The sequence below is a fragment of the Calidris pugnax genome, unplaced genomic scaffold (assembly GCF_001431845.1).
Source record: "Calidris pugnax isolate Ruff unplaced genomic scaffold, ASM143184v1 scaffold220, whole genome shotgun sequence".
NCBI lineage: Eukaryota > Metazoa > Chordata > Aves > Charadriiformes > Scolopacidae > Calidris > Calidris pugnax.
The window spans coordinates 181514-207006 of record NW_015090963.1 but is presented as its reverse complement, the minus strand read 5'-3'; the positions used below and the strand labels follow the sequence as shown (position 1 = coordinate 207006).

The window sequence follows — 25493 nt, the reverse complement described above, 5'->3', positions numbered from 1 at the left end:
CCCAAGAATGCAAGTACGGCGTTCCAGTAGCATATATAGATTTAGAGAAATTCTGTATTTCAGATTTTGCAGAGTGTTTTGGTTATTCTGTCAAGGACACTTAGAAATGCTCACAAGATTCATGACATACAAGAGAAAGTTACACAACAAAAAATAGTAGTTCATCTGTAGTCATACAAGAGAAAGTTACACAACAAAAAATACAACTTTGCTAATATCTTATACAATCAGCACTTTCATTTAATCTTTATTCATTTGTTGTTATTATTTCAATATAATGTTTTAATAATATGGAATAAAATTTGGGAGTGCTTTTTGGTGACTTTATTTTATTATATAATGCTATTGTAAGGATGCTTGAAAATCCTGGCAAAGAATTCACCCTAAATTACAGAAAGGGGAACTTTTTCTTAAATAACTTGGTTTTGTTGCATGTTATTGAAACCTCCAAACATGAGTAAGAACTGTGTTTGCTAAAGTCCTAGACTCAACAAAGATATAAGAAGGCAGTGGGCAACAGATACTTGAAGTGCTATCGTTTTTCCATTTTATGGAACAAGTAAAAATATCTGCAGATATTAATCCATCTGGATACAGACAGCTGCACAATGCATTGCTAGGGAGACACAAGTGAAGGACTTGAGGGTTTTTTGGCATACCTTTCAGTGTAGCTTGTTGCTTTTTTGGGTTTCCCAAGAATGCAAGTACGGCGTTCCAGTAGCATATATAGATTTAGAGAAATTCTGTATTTCAGATTTTGCAGAGTGTTTTGGTTATTCTGTCAAGGACACTTAGAAATGCTCACAAGATTCATGACATACAAGAGAAAGTTACACAACAAAAAATAGTAGTTCATCTGTAGTAGTAGTTCATCTGTAAGATGAATGGTCTTAATTACTTAGCTTGGGGTGAGGACAAATGCAATTTCTTCTCCTTTGGTTAGTTAACAAGGGATAGCTGAACCATATTAGACCACATGCCCTGATATTAAATTGGGTGTCTAAAATTAGGCATTTTACATTCTGTAGCTTGAGGACAGGGTTTCAGTAGCTGCGGCATTCATCAAGTAGACATCAGGCGTTTAGGAACTCAGCAGCAGTAAGTAACACTGCATTGTGCATTTCTTAGACATTATTGTGTATTATCTATATTTTTAAAATATAGTTTCATAGATAAAATATTTGTTTCCTGGTTTGCTTATTGTTATTGCTATATTCTGTAGTGTTTGGCAGTCTAGTGTATTGTAAACTTCGATTTAAACAAGCTTCTAGACTAACTGCAGGTAATGGCATCAGGAAATGTGTAGTTTCTTCAGTAGTAACTTTGTTAGATGTGATGTTTCATAGGATTCTAATACTTATTTTGTTTGATTTCTTGTAGACTTTAGCTTGAAGATGGCATCATGCCTTTATGAATGCCTTTGTGAGGCAGAACTTGAAAAGTACTATCCCCATTTTGCTGCCTTTGGCCTTCAGAAGATTGATGAGCTTGCCAAAGTTTCCATGAAAGATTATACCAAACTGGGAGTCCATGACATGAATGACCGCAAACGACTCTTTCAGCTCATTAGAATAATCAAAATTATGCAAGAGGAAGACATTGCAGACTTAAGCAAGCAAGACTTTCAACCAAGTGGCCTTTTCATTCAGCCCCAGGTGACCAGATCAGGTCCCCGTAGACAGCTGCGTTTTGAGTCTTTCTTTGAAGAAAATGGTGGAACAGTTAAAGACTCTGAATCTGAATCATATGGTTCATCTGATTTCAGTGCCAATGATGAGAAGAACAGTGTAGGGGAAATGTTGGGACACGTTCAACCACACGATTCAGAGCTGATCAGATTAACTAGAAGAGACCTAAATACTCCTGGAATATGCACAAAAAAGGACCTGAGCTGTCCGACAGTTTCTGATGATATTGCTCCTCTCATAGGGGATTCTGAAGCTCCTATTATACAAAGAATAACTCATATTTCAGGGTATAATTACGGACTACCTCATTCCTGTATCAGGTAATAATCAGTTGCCTTTATTTGGCTATATTTCATTAGTCATAATTAATTCTTTTTTCTTTGTGGAGGAGAATCTATCTTCATCACCTCCAAATAAGCAATCCTACCACTACAGAGCAATGCAAAATCTTATCAAGAAGAGAGATATTAATAAGCATTTATGACTCTCCAAGTCTGGTAGAAGGAATCAGCTGAATTTCACCAGCTGCTGCTCACCAAGCTTGTCTAAGAATAGTCTTCATTGTCTTTCAGGATATAAGGCTTTATTTTCTTGGTGTTTTGGCCAATCTTTGTCTCTTTCTTTCCATGAGATTACATTGCAAAATGTTATTTTTCCAAAATATGGCATTGTCTTTTGATAAGTTTCTCAAGTTTTTGCTGATAAAAAGGATACCGCAGTGATGGCTATACTTGTTTATATAGAAATTTCTGAACTACAGCTTTAAAAAGAAACAGAATGAATGTAAGTGGGATGGGATGCAGACATGGTGGTGAAAGGGATGCTTTCCCAAGCCCATGATCTGTGACTTTCATACTTCTCCCAGTGTTTGGTAACAGAGAGGCTATGGTTATCTTGAACCACAGGTAAATCTACCCTGGAAACATTTTTAAAGCACGAAATACTTTTTTCCTGGTTCAGGAGAAGAGCATATACCCCTCTGCACAGATACTACCAGCGTCTGGTTCATTGCAACGCAGTCGTAGCAGTTTTGTTTTAAAATGCAGTGAAGAGAGGTAGCAGTATGAGGTTGGGGCTTGGTCCGGGAAGGCTGTGGGGAATGGGAGGATCCATGGAGTCGAGGTGTCAGCTACATCTCCCATTGAGCGTGCATGTAGCCTGGAGGTATAGATGCTGTTGCCACAGTGGAAAAGTACTAAGATGACATAATAGTTTGAGCACTTAAACTATGGAATGAAAGACAGAGGTTTTAACACCTCTTTCCTGGGAAAAAAAAATCCAGAAGTTCCAGAGAACTTCTCAGCTATAGAAATCCAGGATTTTTACTCCTGTGGTACAGCCATGTTGTGCATTGTTCTCACTTTCCTTCCTTGTTCTTCTCTTTTTCTCTAAGCACATTCTTCTGTGCCTGTGGGCTTTCTGCATCCTCCTCCTGACGTGCCTAAGTTTCTTTTTCTTCTGTTTTGACCACAGAGTACGTGTTGTGCATTCCAGGCTTGGGCCAGTCTGCTGACACTTGGATTTGTGATTCCTGTTTTCCAAGTGCCCAACTCCTTCACTGAATCCATTCATTCCCATGTCACCTTGTGATTTGACAACTGTGAAGGATAGTCTAGTCTCATCTATGAGAAACATTGGAAAACACTGTCACAATTTCAGATGGCAGAAAGATAAAGAGCTCTTTTAATAGGTTTAAATATATTTTGCATTTACCCATAGCAAATGGCAGCCCTGTAGCAGACAGGGCATAGTGATTCTTCTGTCCTATTGTCTAATCAGGTTTCTAATGATCTGTGTCAAGACTTCTAGTTTTTTTAGTCATTAAAAAATATGTTTTGTTATAAAATACAATTTTCATTTAAGAAAGGTTAATGGAAAATCTAAACTTCAGGTTTACCATGTAGAATTAAAATGCATTCTGTTCCCATACAAAATATATTCAATTAAATGTGCCTCTGCTCTAGAAAGAATTTATGCCTTTTCTGGCATAAACAGAGCCTCTAAGTCTTTGGTTTTTCCTTTCTCCAAATGTTGGAATCAGTCCTTCCTCCTTCAAGCTCTTGAAGCACAACATACTCTTTCTGTAGGTTACCAAATCCAGCCTCTAGCATGAGAAATAAACTTCAGAGCCTCTGATCATTTGGTGGACAACATTTGGTGCCTAGTGACATCCATAAGCTCACACGAGCTTATGAAGCATCTTATTTCAAGTATCATTGCCTTTCTTTTCAGGGGAAAGAATTTTCCATCTAAATGCAGGGTCTGATTTTGGTCTGCATGGGAAAGCTGCACTAAAATTAAAGGGACTCCAGTTACAAGTAAAGATTACTCGTATGTAGTCTTTGAATCTTGAGATTTATATTTGATGCCATATGGTCAGGGGGAATCATGCAGCACAACAGCAATGATACTACAGGCTTTTAGCTGCAATGAGATACTGAGTAACTTGTGAGTTTGGTTTTAATTTATTAGACTGGTAGTATATGTGAGTTTTCAGTTGCTACATTAAGAGATTTTGGAAGGGCATTGAGACAGCAAGGCAGAAACACTACTTTTGGGCAAGCTGGGGCTTGATTAAAATTGGTTTTTTCTCACAAATTGACATTCAAACCCAGGCTGAAAATCATTACTCATTTGTCCAAAGACAGCTTGTAAAAGGGAAAGGTGGAATGAGCATATTTTGATTGGATTCAAATGTATTCTGTATGCTGCATCACAAAATGCCTTATATAGCAGGTTAATCAATGAAACACGAAATGACCTTATGTTTCTGAGGTATTTGGAAGGGAAATAAAGTAGACTTAACAAAACACAAAAGTACAATTTTGCCTGTGGTCTGAAACCACATAATTTTTTATGACAAAATACCAAAGGGGAGACAATGATGAGATCAATATTTCAAATTTTCTTTGAGCTGAATAGGAACATGGTGATACTGTCTTGTTTCCCAGTTTACTGTAAAATGTAAAATACTGTCGTACTCCCTTGAGTCATTTCTTGTAACCTGTTTGACAGCCTGTAATAGGAAGAATGAAAGTGAGTGTAAGAGGAAAAACTACTAAATATTATACCCTCTCCTTTTCAAGATCTGGTCATATTTTTATCTGTACATTATTAAGTAATCATGACTGTGAATAATTTCAGCAAGATTAAATTTCATAACGTTAACTTGGATAATATACCAGCTTCAATCATGTTTGTGGACAATTGAAAATATGCCAGTCCTGCAACAAGTTCAAGAATGTGGATTTATGAACACAATTATTCTTTTAACAGAAGCGCACAAAAGACATCAGTCTATTTAGGAAAGAACAGCAGAAACTTCACCCCTAACAATGAGATGTGTTTTGTTTTGGTTTGGTGTTATAAGCCATTAAAGAGAGAAACATCTTTAAAAATGAAATTGATAAATCTAACAAGTTTATGCATATTCTAGGTTCTGTAGTAACCTGATTTTAAAACATAAACCTACACTGTTGTTGTAGATCCAGTACTTCTGAGAAAGAGACTCCATGGACAGAGAGTGAAAAAATCAGAGTGTGTGTCCGAAAACGTCCTCTAGGCCTGAGAGAAGAGCGACGTGGGGAGGTTAATATCATCACAGTGAAAGATAAAGAAACCCTGCTTCTTCATGAGAAGAAGGAGGCAGTTGATCTCACCCAGTATATTTTACAGGTAACATGCTCCACTTGAATGTTGTGTTTAAGGGCCAGTTACTTGCATGGTGGGATAAAGCGAAGTGTGCTTGGAGTTTAATTGAGGGGAAACAGAAAAAGGCTCTCTGCATTTCTTGCACTGAAATAGGTGGTGGGCTCTTCTGTGAGCTCAGCGTAGGTACACTTCACTTGCTTCTGACTTATGGCAGCCTGTGGCAGAGAACCTGAGCCCAGGATTTTAAGCCTCAAGAAACATGTCTCTTGCAGCTCTCTTTGCACATGGCAAAATAAAACCCTCTGCTACGTGCCGTTGCTGCAGGGGGATTGCCTGCTGCAGTCTCCTGGTAGTTTTCCAGGGTACTTCAGTGAGGATTTCACTTTTCACTATTTCAGCACTGTAGGTCTGTTTCAATGAATCACATACACCCTCATCCCCCTCCCTTCCTTTGTTCTCAAGTGCTTCTGAAAATTAAGCTCCCTTTTGGTCTTTGTTTCTTAATCCCAAATACCTTGTGCTGCCATACTTCAAATTCTCATTTTTGACAGACAGCACCAGGAACAGAAGTGATTTCTAGAGAGCAGCAAGCCATCCTCGCTCTACTGGGTGTTATTTTTACAGTCTGGGTCCTAGGAACAACTGCCTGGAGTATCCAGTAAAAATTCAGTTTGCAGCTCTCTCGGGCCTGGTTCATGTACCACCTTTTACGGTGTGACACATGCAGTAACTCCACCCCACTCCCTCCATCTGACTACCTATATTTGGCATTTACACCATGCTTATCTTCTTAGTATCTCAGTGCTGAAATAACCGCTACTTTAAATTCGTTATGTCAGTACAGACAAATGAAATCTTGCTATTAACCAATATAGTCCAAACAAAAGTATGCCATGGCAAAGTCTGTGTCTATCCTATAGAACCCTTGAGAACTCTGTTTTCAAGTCTGGCTGCTTGCCCTGCCTCCATCTCTGGTTCCTGTAGCAAGGAGAGCAAGGGGTAGAGAGTGTAGAGAGTTTTGGGAAGTGGTGGGAGACCCACAGTGCAGAGAGCCCATCGTGGAGCACATCTGCCCTCTGAGCTGAATGCAGCTGCTGAGACTCCCTGGTTTAACCTGCCTGTGTGTTATTGTGGTTTCTGCATCATGGAAATGATTCTCCATCCTGGAGGTCCACCACCTTAATTTACACCGTGGAGAATGTTAGACACCAGTCCAGTCCATGGAGGCTCTTTTGAAAATGTAATGTTTGTGACCATCCCTACAAAGGCTATTCTTAATCTAGAAGGAGCCCATAAATGAACTTTGTTACAGTGTTTCCAGAGACCTTGCTGCTTTTGGGTCAGATTTGGGAGCATGAGAAGTTTTGGGTTTTCTTGCCCCCTTCTGAGATAATACAATCCAGCTTTGTTTAGGAATAACTTCTCTCTCTTCTATGGCACAAAGTTTTTAAGTCTGCAGAACAGAGACAAAACAGAGACAAGTAATCACAACTGAGGACTAATTTTGAGAGAGTCAACAGTACATGGAATTCTTTTTATTGTTATAGTCTTACCATACATCTGTAGGCTGACCCATTTCAGGAATAGATGAGGGTTTTCTTTAATTAGTATTTTTCTTTTTTTTTTTCCTCCTCCCTTTTCAGAAGGCTATGGTTTGTTCTGCTTCAGAATGACGGGGAATTAAGGCATATTTGCTTTCTTCTTTTTTTTTTTCCCTCTACCTTCATTCTCCTTGATTAGTTGTAATGATGTGTTGCTGCATATGTCATGCTGCATGTTAAATGTGCTAGATCACACTGTACCTGATCCAAAGTCATATGAAGTCACTAGAAGGACTTCTGTTTTTAAATTTACCTTTGAGTGGGAATGAAGGGGACGTGAAACATATTCATTTTCATGTAAAGACCATATTTCTTTTTCATATTTATTTTTCAGCATGTTTTTTATTTTGATGAAGTCTTTGGGGAGTCATGTACCAATCAGGATGTGTATATGAAGACAGCTCATCCTCTCATTCAGCATATTTTTAACGGGTAGGGCATCAGCGCTTACATTTGTTATTTTTTGCCTTTTTGTTTTTCAATTTCATATACTGCTTTAATTTTCCTTTTGCAATTTTCATCTTTTGCACAATACATTCATTTCACCTTTGCCACATACCTTCCCCCTTTTAGAATATCTTTGCAATTTTTGCAAAATAAATCAAGGGAAACTTTCTTCACATTTGGTGAGAAATCTAAATCACGGAGGAAGTTAAAATTGTACTTCAACAAAGGTCCATTGCAACAAAGAGACACCCTGGCCAGCCTAGAATGAAAAAATGTGTGCCAGGATTTCTGAAGTCTAATCTCCACTCTAACAAAAGCTTCTGTGTGGTATAGCACGTTCATCTCTAGAGGAATAGCGTTACCTCTTTCATGAAACTGCAGTGAAATATTTTTTTATGTATTTGTACCATTCACAGGGCAATAGAAATTATTAATTACCTTGGGATTTACTTTTATTTTATTGATTTATAGTTGCTTAGAGATTTAATTACGACTACATACTTCCTGAGTAATGGGAAATTGATGGTGGCTTTACATGAGTGACCCTATTTTCACACAAAGTAACAAGCGTGAATATAATTATGGTTTTGAGTCTTTGAAGGAAAGATTTACATATCCATGGTGAAAATTAACAAAATGGAGCATTCTGTTACTGAAAATTTTCAAGTATCATCAGCAAAGATAGACAGTGTCATGCTCTTGAGAAAAGGCAAGTGAAAAAGGAGAATGAGGCTTGTAGCTTGCTGTGTAGTAATTACTAAAGGCACAGCTCACATTACAGCTAATCCAGTAATGCCACCAAAAGACATGCCAGTGTTTTTTCTCAGCTTTCCCTAACTTTTCTGTCCCTCCTGCTGCATCCCTTTCACTCACGTTGCTCTAATATGACACCATGGTGAGCTAATTCTGAAATCTAGGCTCTCAAGAAATTGTTCCCTATGCTTACTGCAGCCCTACCTTTTTACACATTTCTCTGCCAGGATACTGAGCCAGCTAAAAAGTCCTTTTTTAAGGTAGGGGAGTAATAAATAATTTGTTCCGTAGTATTTCTTCTTCAGTTCCCTGAATCTGTTCACATCATACTTGTGGGTTCCATGCTTGTATAAAAGCAAGGGTGAGGAAGGAGAAGTAGGCACACAATAACCTCAATTTAGATGGGCTTGAAGTGCAGTTTGGGCTGTATCCTGAGACATCCTTGGAACTGTATGTGCATGGACACTATCACCTGGTAATATCACTTATCAGGTGATAATGATGCCAAAACTAGAGCAATCTGGCAGACAGTGAGTGAGCCCAACAGCTCTCTGCCACTGAAAGTTGATGAATCTGTTCCTTACCTTTCACTAGACACATTCTCATAGGTTACATGAAGCCAATTTGGGCATATTCTGTGATCCTTTGTGAGGTGTACTTTAATCCACTGGAACAGCAGAAAATTAGCTTGCAAAAAAAGTGGAAAGCCTTCTGCTGTTGCAGTGAAGTCAAACATCAGAGGCAGCAGAGGGAGGGGTGGGTCAGCGGGGTCGGTCACACAGCTGGGAGCAGAGGACAGGAAGAGCAAGACCTTCCCCTAAGCAATGACAAGCCTTTAGATTGACTTAGCAGGACTGCAGCCTGAGACTAACTAACTTCACTCAGTAAATTATAATGCTGCGGTGTTAATTTTCATCAAGTACAACATGTGTTCATATAGAGCCTGACTTGTGGCTGTTTTGCATCTCATATCACGGTCATTTTTCTCTGTGATTCATAGTCAGTAGGGCACCCATTCATAATCCTATGATACTTATGTAGCATCTAAACAGCTGGAAGAGTAATAATGAATTCTTAGTTCCCTTCGATGCATTTTTGGCATCTGGAAGAAAGGAAGACAGCCAGCACTTCGTGACACGCCAGTTCTCCACAGGACACGCTTGAGAATCACTGTTAAGTGTTTTTTGCAGTTTCCCAGATAAGATAGCAAACCAAACCTCATTGCTATGAGGCCACTATAGATAGATATAGACACTGCAGAATCTTTTTTAATAGGTATGAATAAACTAAAAATATGTTATTTTCTCAGAGGCAATGCAACCTGCTTTGCATATGGGCAGACTGGTGCTGGCAAGACTTACACCATGATAGGTACTCACCGGAACCCAGGACTCTACGCCTTGGCTGCCAAGGACATCTTTAGACACCTGGAAGCATCACCGTCAAGGAAAGATCTCCTTGTTTTGATCAGTTTTTATGAGATCTACTGCGGACAGCTTTATGACTTGCTAAACAGAAGGAAGAGGTATTTAAATAAAAATACGCGTTGCTATAAACCTATGGTTATGAATCAGTCGGTTACTGTTTATAAATCAGTTACAGTTTCATGCAATTACATGTTACCATTTATAGTACAAGTTATGTACTTAGGGTGTACCTAGGAGCTAGTTAGAGAGGAAGGCAGAATCTGACACTAAATACTGTGGCATTGATAAGGCCTCCTGGTTTTTACTATTTTGGGGGGTGGAATAAGTAAGAATAAGGACCGATGGTTGAATATGAGCTCATGCTGCTTTGCTTGCACTGTGATAATGTTATAGCTCAACATCCATAGATAGAGAAAGAACCTTGTTGTGGCCAGAAGTTCTTACTTGAACCATTGTGGAGCCCCTGTGTTCCCCTGCTCAAACATAACCTCTGGCTGTCCCTCTTGCTGTGCCAGGGGGGCTTTGGCTCTTGCCACTCTAGTCTCTGTAGACCCCTTTGATCTCCCACTCATCATGCTTGTCACTGCAGAGTCTGCTCCCCTTCTACCTGAGCACCTTTACCTGTCAGCCCAGTGACTCAGCCAGAGCAAGCCTCTGCAGGAGATGCTTCCATCACCCTCAGCAGTAGCATTTCAGCCCCCAAATCATTTGGGTGGATACATACTCCTGCAGGAGCTCCATCTGGAATGGGAATTGGCACAACTCAGTACATACTTGGTATAAAAAAAATCATTGTGGTCTGAAATCTCTAAATAAAATAACAGTCAGTTGAGATCTGAGCAGTGAAATCTTTTCAGAGTGATCTTGAGGGAACATCACCTGTCAGGTGGAGGCCTTTAGGAACCTGGAGAGCACTATCCTTAGAGCACACTAGAGGGCTCAGGAGGGAGGCCTTCTGCCTGGGGGAGTGAGCATCTATCTCTTCACACAGGAAGCACCTATTTCCATGCATGTGTGTTCCCTTTCTCCAAAACAGCCTTTGAGACACAGTCAGTGTAATCTGCTATGTAAGGAGTTGATTTACTAAGGAAGAAAGAGTGTTATATTCTCTGCGTGCCCATTAACTGTCCTACATGTCATTGAATGAGAAGATTAAACTTCCTCCTGTGTGCATCATGTCTGTGCCCTTCCCATACACTGTAATGCTTCTGTGTGAGTCAGAGCAGAGGTGCTCTGAAATCTGGCTCTGTGGCTATGGGAGCTGCTTTAAAATCCTGGCTGAAAATCTTGACAACTTGAACGAAGCGTAACTCACAGTCTGAACTTCCAAGAGAGGTCTGAGATGCAGTTTAAAGAGAGACAGGAACTCTAAAATGTAAACATGATAATTTACTTCACTGCTTTATTATATTCCTGAACTAGCAGAAATGCATTGCCAATTCCTCTTTAACAGTGGAATGTCAGTGGTACATCTTATAAATTAAATACTTCAGCTCTGAAAATAAATGAATGACAGTGATCCTCCCCTCAGTCAGTAGCCATGGCTGCTTTTTCACAGTGTTGTAGCACTGAAATGTGTTTTCATTGCTACTATTTGAGATTTCAGAAATCTTCTTTGTGCGCTATTTCATTTCCAGACTGTTTGCAAGAGAAGACAGCAAACACGTCGTTCAAATAGTTGGACTGCGGGAGGTTCAGGTGGACTCTGTAGATCTGCTATTGGAGGTAACCTCTATGTTTGCGATAATTTTTTGTCTTCTACAGACTTATTTGCTTATTTGTGAGATATGTCATTTACAGATACTGTTATTTATTGTATAGTTGTCATGGTTTAAGCCAAATTGGCTTACGACAGTGACAGATGCTCTCCCTCACTTTCTCACTCCAGGAGAAAAAGGGGAGAGATAAAGAGATTTATGAGTTTAGAATGAATTAAACTAGTTTAATTAAATATTAATATTAAAATAAAAAAGGAAATAATGAAAAAGATACAATATATACAAAACTGTATCAAGCTCCCAGGATGACAGCACTGGCAGGCACTGGGGAAGTACCAGCCTGGTCTCAGCAACAGATGGGAACTGTATTCCAGCTCCGAAGTCAGGAACATAGATCAGGATCAAAGGCAGGGTCTCTGTTTGGACAGAGATCCTCTTTGGATGTCTGCCATTAAAGAAAAAGGACTGAGCCTTTGGTCCCTGAGCTTTTATACTGAGCATGGGCAGATGGGATGGAATATCCTGTTGGTCAGGTTTGGGTCACCTGTCCTGTCTGCTCCTCCCCACAATTGTGACCCCTCTACGCTTTTCCATTTCCGACCCTCCAATGGGGCAACTAACAAAAAGCCAAATTGGCTTACGACAGTGACAGATGCTCTCCCTCACTTTCTCACTCCAGGAGAAAAAGGGGAGAGATAAAGAGATTTATGAGTTTAGAATGAATTAAACTAGTTTAATTAAATATTAATATTAAAATAAAAAAGGAAATAATGAAAAAGATACAATATATACAAAACTGTATCAAGCTCCCAGGATGACAGCACTGGCAGGCACTGGGGAAGTACCAGCCTGGTCTCAGCAACAGATGGGAACTGTATTCCAGCTCCGAAGTCAGGAACATAGATCAGGATCAAAGGCAGGGTCTCTGTTTGGACAGAGATCCTCTTTGGATGTCTGCCATTAAAGAAAAAGGACTGAGCCTTTGGTCCCTGAGCTTTTATACTGAGCATGGGCAGATGGGATGGAATATCCTGTTGGTCAGGTTTGGGTCACCTGTCCTGTCTGCTCCTCCCCACAATTGTGACCCCTCTACGCTTTTCCATTTCCGACCCTCCAACGGGGCAACTAACAAAATTAACTGACCTTGGTTGTTATAGCAATAAGTATAAGGAAAAGCCTCTCTGCATACTGTTCCTTGGCATGAAGTACAGACATCGGTCTTACACACTGAGAACGAACAGTTTTCTTCACAATATGCTGTTAATTTCAGAGGATTAGAAGAAGAGGCATAGCTGAAATGTAAAATTACTGAACAGAAAGTTGGTTCTGTTCGACCTGAAACCAGGACAGTAGTACCTCTGCATGTTCCTGTTTAGGGTTCTGAAATTGACAACCCCAGCAGAACCCTGAGGAGTGCTATTAAAAGTGCCTTTATTCAGTAATCTTCTTGGGTCACTGCGGCTTGTGGATGATATGCAAGCTGTTGATTTACAGCTGTCGCTTCTGCTGCCACTCCTTTGCCAGAAGAAGGAAAGATCATTGCCAAGAAATAGACTGCTATCACTATTCCAGAAATTAAATACTGTCCCAGCAAGGGACCCCGGAAGCTGGATAAGTATTTTCTCCCAGTTTCTTTGGCTTCTTTGAACTTAAATTTTCTGTGTTGAAGGTACATAGGTGTGGGACAGAAGATACAAATTTGAAAATTAATAGAACTACAAATTAGAAAATACTCAAAATTGAGATAATCTGAACTAGGATTAAGACATTGCTTAGATCATGATGGGTATTAATGGCCAAGTAAAATTAGATTCTTTAAACAGTAGCTGATGTTCAGCACAAGTAAGGCTTCAGTTTCCCTTAACTGCCTGGCTGAGCCCTGAAAGAGCACTGGCAAATTTTCTGCATTGTCCCGCAGCAAGCCAGCTGGTTAAATCTGATTTCTATTTAGCCTGACTTTGCATAGTTTAATTTCTTTCTCAGTAAGGAAGTGTAAATTACAAGTGCCTGATAGTGTAATTGACTAATTAAAATTGGCATGGTGTTGCCCACTTATATTCTATTTAATTTTCTTCTTCATCTTCCCATTAACTCCAAGCTTCAGGACATGCTCATGATGTTTCTGCAAATTAGAGTGTAAATTTGCTATATGGTTGATTAACACATTCCTCTGTATTATCACATTCCACACAGAGATGAGCTGTTAAATGACTTCATTCTTACAGGTATCTCGGCAAAAAAGTAATTTTATATTGTCCACAGGTTCTTTTTGAGCACAGAAATGTCACTGGTTTGATTCGGAGCTTCTGAATAGCCTGCAGCAGATAATATGGAGAGAGTCTTGAATGCATCCCTAGTTATTTGCTATTCATTGATGTTGGCTTTGGTTCAGAAATTATGTGTGTTTCACACTAATATAATGCTCATGAGCTGCAGCAGTTGGTTAGGTTGCTGGTTGAGAACTGGCCACTCAAAGGCATGAATAATGCACATCTGTCAACTGAGAACATATTGATTTTACTAGATAATATTTTAATTTGTTCTTACAACCGGAAACAAAATTAATGACTGTTTTATGAATGCTCTGCTGCAGTTCCTAGACATTCTGCAAGAGTCCTTAAAAATATGCAAAAGTGAATTATCCAGATTTGTATCTTGAAGGAACCTTTGTGGTTCTGCCTCTCTTCCTTGTTTTCTTATTTTATTCTTGTATTGAGTATAATTGATCTTTTAACTTTGTTCTTTACTCTGGCATAATTTCTTTTAGTTATGGAAACGGAAAAAGGTTTTTGGAACTTTGTATTCTGCGTGTAACTTTCTGGATAACCACACCCATCCATTACATGAGAAAGTGAAATTTTAAAAGAACGCAACAAACAGTCAATTCCCTGAGTCTCTTAGGTTATGTCTGTAGTCTTAATTTATTTCATTTCTGCCACACTTTTGTGTTTAATTTCATAGTCAGGATATTTTGCAAGTCTGAGTGAATATGTGGTGCAACAACTTCTTACTTGCAAGTAAGCTCTCCAAGCTCCGTAGTGTCACTGCAAGGAAATCCACGTGCAAAGTTCTGAAAGGCACATTGGAAGGGATCCAGTCTAATTTAACATCTGCCTCGTGCCAGATTTTAAGGCTGTAATGAAACCATTCCTCCTACTGTTACCTCATCTTATGTAGACAAAATCTCTTCCTGAAAGGTTGTGTTTCTATTTACAATTTGCTTGGATTTTGCCCCCTTACTTTGCAGGTGATTTTGAAGGGGGGGAAAGAACGTAGCACAGGAGCTACTGGAGTCAACTCGGATTCCTCTCGATCTCACGCTATCATCCAAATCCAAATTAAAGACACAGCCAACAGGACATTTGGAAGGTAAGACTAGAAGTGGGAGTGCTCAGGGCTGATGAGGAAGTTGTCCAGGAGATAAACAAAGAGGAGGCGTTGAGTTAGTGGGCAGCTGTGAGTTAAATCAGAAGATGGGGTTCAAAAGGGACTTTGAGAAGTTTCACAGTGCTTTCTTCTGTTCCCAAGGAGAGCGCTTAAGCCGCATGTGTGAGAGCTTTGTCAAACTTGTTTGTAAAAATTTCCAGTGAAGGAGCTTGGCAATCAAATCCATCTCTTCATGTTCAGTGTTAGAAAGCCTTTGGTGTCTGGCGTTAATCTGGCTAAAAGTAGCTGTCTGCAATGGGCATATCCACATGTGAGGTTGTCATCTTTGAAGTCAGTAGAAAGAAATAGTAATTTTTGAGATCCAATTCATGCCATTCTGCAGAGTCACTTAAATTAGGTCAGGTGGATTTGCCCCTCAAAGCATGTCTGTCCTGTAATTGACTACAAAGGGAGCCTGGGATGAGTAGCTCAGGCGGAGATGGTTCCATTAAAGATGTTTGCCTTTGGCCAAAGGAATCATAGTAGCTCACCTAAACCTCCCTGATAATTTGAGAGTGTGACTCTGATGCTATCTGCAGCAGACAAGAAGAGCAGTTTATTTAGCCTTGTAGCAGTCGTTTTATGTATTTAAGGACTAATTGTACCTCTTCCCAGTCTTTCTTTCTCGACTAAACAACGCCAAGAAAGAGGTCTGAGGAAAGAGGCCTAGGTATCTATATTACTGCTGAGTGTCAAAAACCATGCTGACACACCCTTCCAGCAGCTACAGTGCAGCCTTGTTTCCCAGGATCTCATTTTAAATACAAGGCAAAATGGAAGAGCCACAAATAGTGGGGAGAGGAAAAGGCAGAACAGGCAGGCTTAGAAATGCAAGTGTATGTGGTTATGTAGGTGTGGCATGTGTGCCATTTTTTCTGTTACTGAAAGCGGGGTGGATCTGGTGTGGGGAAAGGATCCCAAGATATGCCTGTAAGAGAAGTCAGGGCAGTTCCAGAAACAGAAGGGCAAAGACAAAGCTACAGTGCAACAGTCAGTACAGCAGCTGGCACCCAGAGCTAGGAAATGTGAGAGGGAGTAATGGACATTTGGGGAAGGAAGGGAAAAGGAACACTGAGAGCTCAGTGTATTACTTACTGCACTGGAAATTTCTGTTCATATTGCCCTGAATTCCCATTTGGCAGGGCAGTTATCTCTTTTACCTGGAAGGAGAATAAAGAAATGTACAATTTCTTTAATTGTGTTATTAGGAAAATACAAGCACAGTGATTATCTGGAGAGATTAATGCGCTGCGCTTTAAACAGCTGATCCATTAAATTGTGGAGCAATCTCATCACATGCAATACCTTTGATTACGATTGTGTTAGTGCCAGGATGCTCTGACACTGTTCCTGCTCCTGTGCTTATTTTGGTGCCTCAGGTATTTCCAGTGGGTATTTATTTTTGTTCAAAAGTAATTATTCCTAATCATTCTCCTCATGTCATCTGTTGCAGCCCTCTGATTTGAAAATAAGAAAAATGAAAAAGAAAAAGGAAAAAAAAGCCCCTAAAATAAATGCAACTTTGTTTTTTGTAGGATATCATTCATTGACTTGGCTGGCAGTGAAAGAGCAGCTGATGCCAGAGACTCAGATCGACAAACAAAAATGGAAGGAGCTGAAATAAACCAAAGTCTTTTAGCAGTAAGCTACTAACATGTCTGGGGAAGGTTTTGTATTTGATTATTAGCATGTGTTTTAGGATAAAAATGAGCTACAGAATAATATATGTCTATATGTTTTGTGATGCAAATAAAGTCTTTTTAATCCATTCTTGCAAACAGCCAGGTAAATACAGCATGGAGAATGTTAGGTATAGTATAATAAGTGTCCCATATTTTATGTAGGAAGTTTTGTCTGTTTTAATTCTAGAGAATATTGGCTTGGGATTGCCATATTTGTTTCATAAAAGCACATTGTTCCTGCTGTTTATCTTCACTGCTTGAACTCAGACTTCTCTTTCAAATCAGGAGTAAAGGAATAAATACACAAGAGCATAGAAACTGGCAGTTTGTGTTTGGGGAAAAAGAAGCAGGAAGAAATACACTCTTAATGCAAACTGTCTTTTATAGAAGTACTTTTTATAAAAGTTACATAAAGAGGGACAAGGAGCAGAGAAATGCCATCTAAGATAAAGCCAAGTGCTTCTAAGTATAAATTGTGCAGAATACACTGCACCTTCTTTAATTTAAATGCACAAAGCTCACTGATGACTTGGTGCGTGCTTTAACCCCAGCTGGCAGCTAGGACTATGCAGCTGCTCAGGCAGTCCTCCCCCTTCCCCTAGAAGGGTAGGGAGAAGAGGGAGAAAAGGAGGGGAGAGGCAAAGGAAAGAAAACTTGTGGGTTGAGGTAAAGACAGTTTAATAGAACAATAACAGAAAAGGAAAACAACAACAAATAATAATAATGACAGAAGTCACGCTCACCGCTCAGTGAATTATTACCTTTCAGAGCAGTGATGATGAGTATTCACCCCCTGGCTAACTCCATTTATATACACTTACAGTGCAGAATACTCCACTGGCCACTCCATCCTTCTATCTAGGCTCCTTCTGAGCTTCTATGGGAAGCTGAAAAGAGTCCTTGTCTAGTATAAACATCACCTAGCAACAACTACAGCAATATGCATTATTGACATTCCTTTCATACCAAATCTGAAACACAGCAACCACTAGAAAGAAAATTAACTCTGTCCCAGCTGCAACCAGGGCACCGAGGGCTTCTCTAAGTGAAGCCAAATCAGTGATTATGAGTCAAGAGTGAAGAATGTAGTGCACACAGCAATACTGTGTGGGGTAAATAAGTGGTGACTTGCTCTGTTTTGAGAATTGAGGATGTTCTTTTCCACAGAGGCTTTTCTGCTGTGGAGTATTAGCATTCATACTGGGAGACAGCATGTAAAGTGAGTGTGTTTCTTGCACTTCATGCTTTCTTCAGTACTTGCTGGTGCATAACTGAGTTGTTCTGAGTTATGGAGAGCTGGGACCTGAACAGAAAGGATTTCAAGTAGAAGATGTTCAGGTATTGCAATTATTAGAAGCAAAATAAAAAAAATCGGAATAGTTTGATCCCTTACTTGTTAGAGGTGTGATTTTTAATAAAATGCAGTAAAGGTGAGAAATACGTGTCATTTTAAGTGGGTGTATGTAGAATGTAGAAAGGCTTTAAATGTAGAAAGGCTGTTTCCTGCTAGTATCACCATGACAATACTGTAATCTGCTTGTTTTTCCCTTAATACTTGCTCAAAGTGACTTGTCTCATGGCTATAGAGTCCATTTCCGCCAATTTTAGAGAGCATCCAGGCTTGATATGGAGCGTGATGCTATTGTGCTTATTCCAGTGGAAACATGGAAAAAAGTGCACATCTTTCAGTCTGGATATGACATCTTTTTCCGAGGCTGGTAGTAAACCAGGGGATGTTTCTTCAAGACTACAGGCTACCTCTGTTGCTGGTTATTAACAAGAAGATCTGAAACCTCCTGTGAAAGGCAAGGGTGTAGCTAGCTGCTCATGTTCTGTTAGTTTTAATGGGAGCTCTGCAGCTGTTATCTCCACTCCGTGGGGCAGTCTGTTGCTTCATGATCGCTGTTTTGTGTATAGTCCTTATTAGCCTGTGAGAGGCCGCAGCGACGTGTTTGTTTAGACAAACAGGCAGTATCTATACTACCTTTTTTTCAGAATGGGTAGAGCTTCTTTTAGAAGAAATTTATAAGAGATGGAGCTCAAAAAGCTCTCTTCTCGGGGTGTTACAGGTACCTGTGCAGCAGCTGTGCCCTCTTTGAGTGCAGCCAAACTGCTGCTGAGACCTGATCTAGCAGAAGCTGGCCATTTGTGGCTGTGGCAGCAGCAAACTCCTCTTGTGAGGGACATCAGATAGGAGTCAAAAGCACATGAGGGAATAGTACACAGGCTAGGTAGATTAGGTTTGATGAAATTCAGTTACTTGCCAGTGTGGCTGATGTGGTTTTGTTTTTTCTTTTCCTTTTTGTAGCTAAAGGAATGCATTCGGGCGTTGGATCAGGAACATGCACATACTCCTTTCCGGCAAAGCAAATTAACTCAGGTAAAACAAGCAGAAAGGCAACAGTAGAGATTTCCCTGATGAGGACAAAATAAAAAAAATAATAATTTTTAAAACGGCATAATTTGATAACTGCTATTAAACTCTTGAAGAAAAGAGAAGCGCGTAACTTTTGCAAACATTAATCTTAAAGATAATCACAGAATTAAGAACAAATGCCAGTTTCCCCCGTCAGCCTGGGAATTTGCATGGTAAAAACCAAATAAACCAAAACCTAAAACCAAACAGAAACCCCAGTCACTACCTTCCAGACTCATTCAGTTACCATCCATCTCCACCCACTCTGCAACCAATCTTGCATCTTCTGTGCAGTAACAGTCATGGCAGATTTCATCAACATTTATTCACTCGGGTTGTAACATATGCTTTATTCCTCAAAACATATGGGCACCCTTGTGGCACCTGGTGCAAGGGCTTGTTCAGAGCCCTGAATAACACTTGTATTCATTTTAAATTGTAAACAAAGTATTACAAGACAAGTTGAGACAAGAGGACTACATTTAAAAAAAACCCAAAAACAACACACACACACAAAAAGACAGACAGTAACAGGGCATCACCTGACTCCTCTCAAACCACGTCTGTACACATTTCTAATTTACAGGGAATGCAAGGTACACGAATTGCTAACAATCTTATTTTTTTCTTTCCAACCCTAGGTGCTAAAGGATTCTTTCATTGGCAATTCCAAGACGTGTATGATAGCCAATGTATCACCTAGCCACATAGCTACAGAGCATACCCTGAACACCTTACGATACGCTGACAGGTAGGTGATGAAGCTCCATATTCCCAAGGTGAAAAACACAAAGAAAAAAAAGTAATGCATGATGTTTCTGGTTATGGTTTTTTTGTTTGCATTGAAGTGTTGATATAGGCAAGAAATGCAATTTTCACAATGCAAGTAAAATCCTTTCCAACTCTTATGTTTGGTCTTGAAATTCTTTGGGTCTTTTAAATCCTTTCTGATGAGAGCTTTAGTGATGAAGATATCACTGTGCTCCCTGCAACTGCAGGATTACTAACCTCAGCATTCAAAAGGTTTGTTTTGGTTTTGAATTTCAGTTGTGTCTAGAATGTGTGCAAGTCCTTTACCCTCCCTCCTACACAGGAGGAGGTAAATTACCAGCTGTGCAGTGCTGGGCTTAAGAGGACAAGAAGTGCTTAAGAGGGAAAGGAACCAGTTGAGGGGATAGGGTGACACCAGGTAAGCAGCTCTTCACTTGCAGTGATGAGCCTGATTCAGGAGCTCCACAGCTCCGTAAATATCACCTGAGCTAATTGGCCTCACTGCAACTACTCCAACAACTGTGATGTCCTGTGGAGAGCACTAGTGAGCTGGCACTGTGCCACGTGTTTTGATGCCTTTGTGCATGACTGACAATTAAAACAGAAATCATGACATTGAATTCAGTGTTTAGCCTTAATATGTGGAAGCATCAGTTTGTTCTGAAGACACTGTAGTTTGTTCTGAAGACACTGTTGTTTATCTGAAAGCATGACACCTTCTAAAGCCAGCTTCATTTACAGGGTCAAAGAGCTGAAGAAAGGGATTAAGTTTTCTACCCCCGTCACAAACAGGCATCGGACTGCTGGAAATGTATCTCCAAAACGTGTCCAAAACTCAATCTCTTTGCCACCCGGGGAAAAGAGCTCTCCAAAGAAAGTGAAGCTGGGCCTCCAGCATCCCTCAAATGCTACAAAAACAAAGGCATGTCCTGCAGCACTCCAGCCACCCAGTGTCCCTTTTAGCTCTACCCCCAGGGGAATCAACAAAGGACATGCCTACAAAGGAAGCCCCAGCTCACCGTGGTTCCACCGTGCTAGCCCCATGAAGGGAGTCCTACGGATAGCACATCCCCTGAAGAAGAAAACTGATGATGTGTCCTCCCACTCTGAAAAGAACCCCACTGCAAAGGATTTCATCACCAAAAATGCTGTCACAGTGGAAACAAAAGAAAGTGTCCAGAGAGACAAGTATACGCAAGACAGGCCACCTATCCAGTGCCTGAAAGTCCAGACAGTGCAACCTGTTCAGAAACAGCTTGTTTCTAGAGAGGAATTTTCCTTTGGAGATGGGAATCTGCCTTCCGATGGCAGACAAGAATGGGGAAACACCTTTGCTAAACAATCTGTTGAAAGCTGGACAAATCTGCCTCCATTTCAGAAGGAAAGGGAAGAGCATTTACGTCTTTATCACCAGCAGTTTCAGCAGCCACCTATTCTACAGCAAAAATTGAACTATCAACCTCTTGAGAAATTCTTAATGCAATACAAGCCCCAGGAGATTCAAGTGAAGCAGGAGCTGAGCCTTACTCCCACGGAAGTACAGAGCAAAGAGGGGATGCAGCTGGAAGATCTGGATGACAGTGATTTCAGTGAAGATTCTTTCTCACCTGTCTGTAGTCAAAAGAGCGTGAAAAGAAGAAACACCAACAAATGCAGTCAACATTCATTTTTCCTTCATCAAAGAGAACAAGGAACTGAAGAAGAGCAAAAAGGCCAAAAGCGACAGGACTTATTTTTTAAATATGCAATACCCACACAAGAACATGAACTGGATGACAGCTGGGACTGCAGTAAGGGCAGCCCAAAGATGGAGGAATCCATTAAAAATGCAGGCTGCAATAAAAGTCCATCAGACTGGAGCTATGACTTATCTGTTGAGTCCTCTCCAAGCAATGCTGCAGAAAAACCTTACTGCCTGCAAGAAGATTCGGCTTGTAACTGGAAAATTGGCAAAGATTTCCTGGCTGATCACAAACAGTATGAATCCAAGCACAGATGTCTTGTTCACTCCAGTGAAGCCACCTTAACTCCAGAAAAGGATGCTTCCAGCTCATATATTTCTCCTGTACTGAAATCAGGAACTCTAGAGTGCAAAGACATCGACCTCCACCATGAAGAGAAGGAAGAATCCACTTTGGATAGACAGGCTGCCCTTGCAGAAGATGTAAAATGGAAAGCTCAAAAAAATTTAGTTAACTATCATGGATTTCCCAGTTGTTCCTCAGAATTCACTTCCGAGCTAACAGGTCCTCTCATGGCATCCCTTCCTGACTATGAGGAGACAACTGATACAGAGACAGTGTCTTCTTCTAACCAAGAGAAGTCCCCCCGCGTGAAGCAGATGTCGGCCAGGAGCATGCATGGCTCCCAGGCCAGGTTTGAGGAGGAAGGCTGGCAGTGTACGAGAAGCAGAGCTCTGACAGACAGCATGCTGGAGCTAGGGGAGCCAATGCGTCGTGGTGGCAGGCACTGCATCCTGCTGCATTCCCCACAGAGAGGGGACAGGTGGCTTCCACCCGCCTGCTGTGACCTGAAGCCCTGCTGCTGCCTTCTAGGCTCGGGTTCACCAAGGAAAGGAGTCGCCCTCAGTTTGTTTGTTGGAGGTGACCTGAGGGAAACATCTGCAGCTGAATCCACGGGCTCCAGGGGAGAGAGAGAGGGTGGTTCCTTTCTCAGCAACTCAACGTGCAAAGACTACTCGGGTGGCAGACAGCGTGGAGCTGAGGTTAAAGATAGTACTGCTTATTCAGGAAAGTCTAACTCAGATCAAAGACCCAGTGCTGAGCTCGTGGCTCAGGAAATGAATGCCAATATCCCTGAAAAGAGCTACTTTCCAGGTGCACCGTGCTTTCTCAGTGTGGGAAATATGGATTATGCAGCCCAGCCCCCCTCTCAAGAAGTCAGCCTGGTGTTGCAGCCCAAGTCGTCACTGAGGAATGAGGACTTCAGTTCCTCTGAAGACCCAGCCAAGTCATCGTTCAGCAATGAGGAAGTGGGTTTGCTAAAAACCAAGTTAATGCAGAGTAATTTTACACAAGAGATCTGTGCTGCGGATTCGGGATCTGGAACCAAAGATAATCAGCCATTAACAAATGCAAAGAGCCCCTCAGGCATGTCCAGCAGCAGCTCCCTAAGTGCTACGTCAGAGATGGGAAAATGGCAGAGGGAGGCCCTTGAGAAGGCACAGTAAGTTTTGCTTCTCACTGGGGTTTGTCATGAAGCTTAGAAGTTCTAGAAATTTAATACATTTACCTTTATTTGTATATCTACTCAGATGTACTTTTAAAAATGATGGAAAAATCAATCTATGAAATAATTATTTAGTAAGATTAACAATGATTTATAGTCATTATCTTATAAATTCATGATTGCTTGTTATTGAGTGACATTTTAAAATCTCACAGGAAGCCAGTTATTTTATTAGAGCTTCCTAGGATAATGCTAGAGGAATGAATATTATAATGCAAGCTGCAGTTCTCAGTAACTAACTGGCTTCCTGTAAGCTGTCAAGTACCTAAAATATATTGAAACCTCCCATCAAGAAGCAGGTGATAGCTGTTCCATCCCTATGGCAAGAAAAACAGCTCGAGGGGCTGGTTGTAGAGCTTCAGAGTACTACAGGCTGCTGCTGTCAGCTCCCAAGGACTGAACTGCTTTCACCTGACTGAAAATATGTTGCTGGTCAGAGAAACTTGCTCAGAGGAATAAACAGCTCTGCCTGTTTTTCACCAAAAATGACTTGCAGCCTCACGGTTGCAAGCCATCTCACCAATTGATTAGACAGTATTTTTGCTCCTAGATTTCCCTACAGTAAAAAGCAGAAGGTACCCCCTGTGCTGCCTGTTGCTAATGAGAGGCTGTGGTCACTCCTCTCTGAGCAATCCTCAGTCGTCAAGACCTTCTTTAACCCCAAACCAGCGCAGTCCACTGCACTTTGAGGAGCACTGGTGTGCCCTGTCCGAATGCCAGGGACACAGCGCAGCACGGGTTCCTCTGGGGTGTTCCTCCTTCTTAAAGATGTATTGAGGGTAATTGCAGGTGGTGCAGTGGGCTGTGTAACCAACGGTGTGTTTTGTGTTAATCAGACAGGCTGTGATTCGGGCCCATCGGCAGCAGCTGGATGAAATGGCATCCTTGTGCTTCAAGGAGGAGTGCTTGATAAATCAGATGTCAGCAATGGTAAGTGTTTCAGAGGATCGTCTCGGTGCCCGTTGAACCCGCATAAATTAACCTCAGTGACTATTAACTCGGCTTAGTGGTGTGACCTTCCTCATCAGATCTTCCTCCTCCTGTCACTCCTCTCCCTGAGCCCTGGGGGAGGCTGCTCATTCTCAGAACCTCTTGTGTCTCTGCCAGTCTCCACACTGCCAGCTCCCTGGGGAAGAAGGAGACTGATGGGCCCACTCTGAACCCCTTCTCTCTGATAAAACAGCTTGCTCTTCTCTTATGTCTTGGGTACCAGGCTGTTCTAAGCAGGGTGTCTTTCCAGGTGACATTTTTCTCCTTACAGGCTGGAGTGAGTGAGTCAATACCACAGAAAACAGTGTGCCCTTAAAGCATGACACTGGGATGTCGCAGCTGGTGGCCTAGTGACACACTGCCTCTTTCTTCTGGGAGTCCCTTGCCCGTCACACCACAGATGTGCCACCCCCTGGCCCCACACACCCCGGTGCTCTCATCACTGTGACCCACACCCTCACGGGCTCTTGGCTGTTGTCACTCACGTGTCTCATGGCTTGCCCTTGCCTCGGATGGCAGTAGCGTAGGCTGGACCTAAAGACTGGCACCTGCATGGCCCCACCACTAGCCGGGCACCCCCAGTTCTCTTTCTCCTGCCTCCAGATAGAGGCATGTCACAGCTGTGTGCTAAGTCTTGTCTCTCACCCAGACTATTAACAATTCCCAGCGGGAACCTCCTGCCTTCCCAGTTCCCTCATCTTATCAGTAAAGCCAAGCTCCATTACTGCATTACATTATCAAACCATTTTAATTCCTATCACAGTTCTGATCTGAAGTGCAGCTACAAGGACTCTTGCCTCAGGGGTTTCAGAATGGAGCCACCATGTGGCTTATTTGCTGTGATTTCCAGCTGCATTTAATGTGTTACCAGAGAACACACATAATTTCATGAAGCAGCACAAGAGCCATAAACCATATTAGTTTTATGGCAGAGAATACAGTGATACAAAGCAATATTTTTTTTCTTTTTTAAAGCTTTTTGAGATTGTTCTTCCTAAGTCCATTGGTCGTTGGACTCCTCCCCATTTATCTGCCCCTTGCAGCAAGCAATCATTTTCTGGCTAGCAGAATTATGAGGAGCTTGCCAGGCCTCCCAGCAGCGTATGAATAACTTATAATGTACCCTGTATTGTTATTTCACAGCGTGACCTTTCTTTGGGCAATGAAATCAGCTTAGACTTCCCGTATCGGTTTCGCTCCTTCCACTTGCAGGTGGTTGCAGCTTCTCCAGCCATGAAACTGTGGCTGCAGGAGAGACTCCTGCCAGGGCTGGCCACATGCTGAACCAAGCTGTATTTAAAGCGCTTCAGAAAAATATGCCAGAGCAGCTGAGCTGGTCTGTTTTACAGTTCTGTTGTCCCCGCAAGACAAAGATACAGTGCACGAGACAGCTGGAGTCCCACCAATTAAGCTTTTGAATGATTGATTTTTCATGTGGTGGCAGTTGAGGTCCCCAGCCCTGAGGATGCTGACATCTCCCAGGGTCTTAGACACTGACCTTATGAAGAAAGGCACCAAGCTCTGCTCTCAGGTGGCGAGGAGAGTAGGTCAGAACACACCTTTATTAATACAAGACCTACTTAAAAATAAGTGCCTCCATTTCAGTTCTAATCACAGTTTCATATCACTTTTTATGCGTGTGGCAGGTTGCTATGGAAGGCAGCGTTCCCCTTG

General features: G+C 41.3%; 1 protein-coding gene across 1 annotated transcript in view; it reads left to right on the top strand.

Moving 5' to 3' along the window:
* Nucleotides 1-25493, top strand: part of KIF24 (kinesin family member 24) — a 34524-nt gene that overhangs the window by 5349 nt on the left and 3682 nt on the right. The window contains exons 2-12 of the mRNA XM_014952502.1: nucleotides 1381-2008; nucleotides 5174-5363; nucleotides 7275-7372; nucleotides 9450-9665; nucleotides 11205-11292; nucleotides 14533-14654; nucleotides 16247-16352; nucleotides 18702-18773; nucleotides 19451-19560; nucleotides 20322-22766; nucleotides 23666-23759. Coding sequence (XP_014807988.1) covers nucleotides 1395-2008; nucleotides 5174-5363; nucleotides 7275-7372; nucleotides 9450-9665; nucleotides 11205-11292; nucleotides 14533-14654; nucleotides 16247-16352; nucleotides 18702-18773; nucleotides 19451-19560; nucleotides 20322-22766; nucleotides 23666-23759 — 4155 coding nt within the window. The 5' untranslated portion in view covers nucleotides 1381-1394. The remainder of the gene's footprint in view (nucleotides 1-1380; nucleotides 2009-5173; nucleotides 5364-7274; nucleotides 7373-9449; nucleotides 9666-11204; nucleotides 11293-14532; nucleotides 14655-16246; nucleotides 16353-18701; nucleotides 18774-19450; nucleotides 19561-20321; nucleotides 22767-23665; nucleotides 23760-25493) is intronic.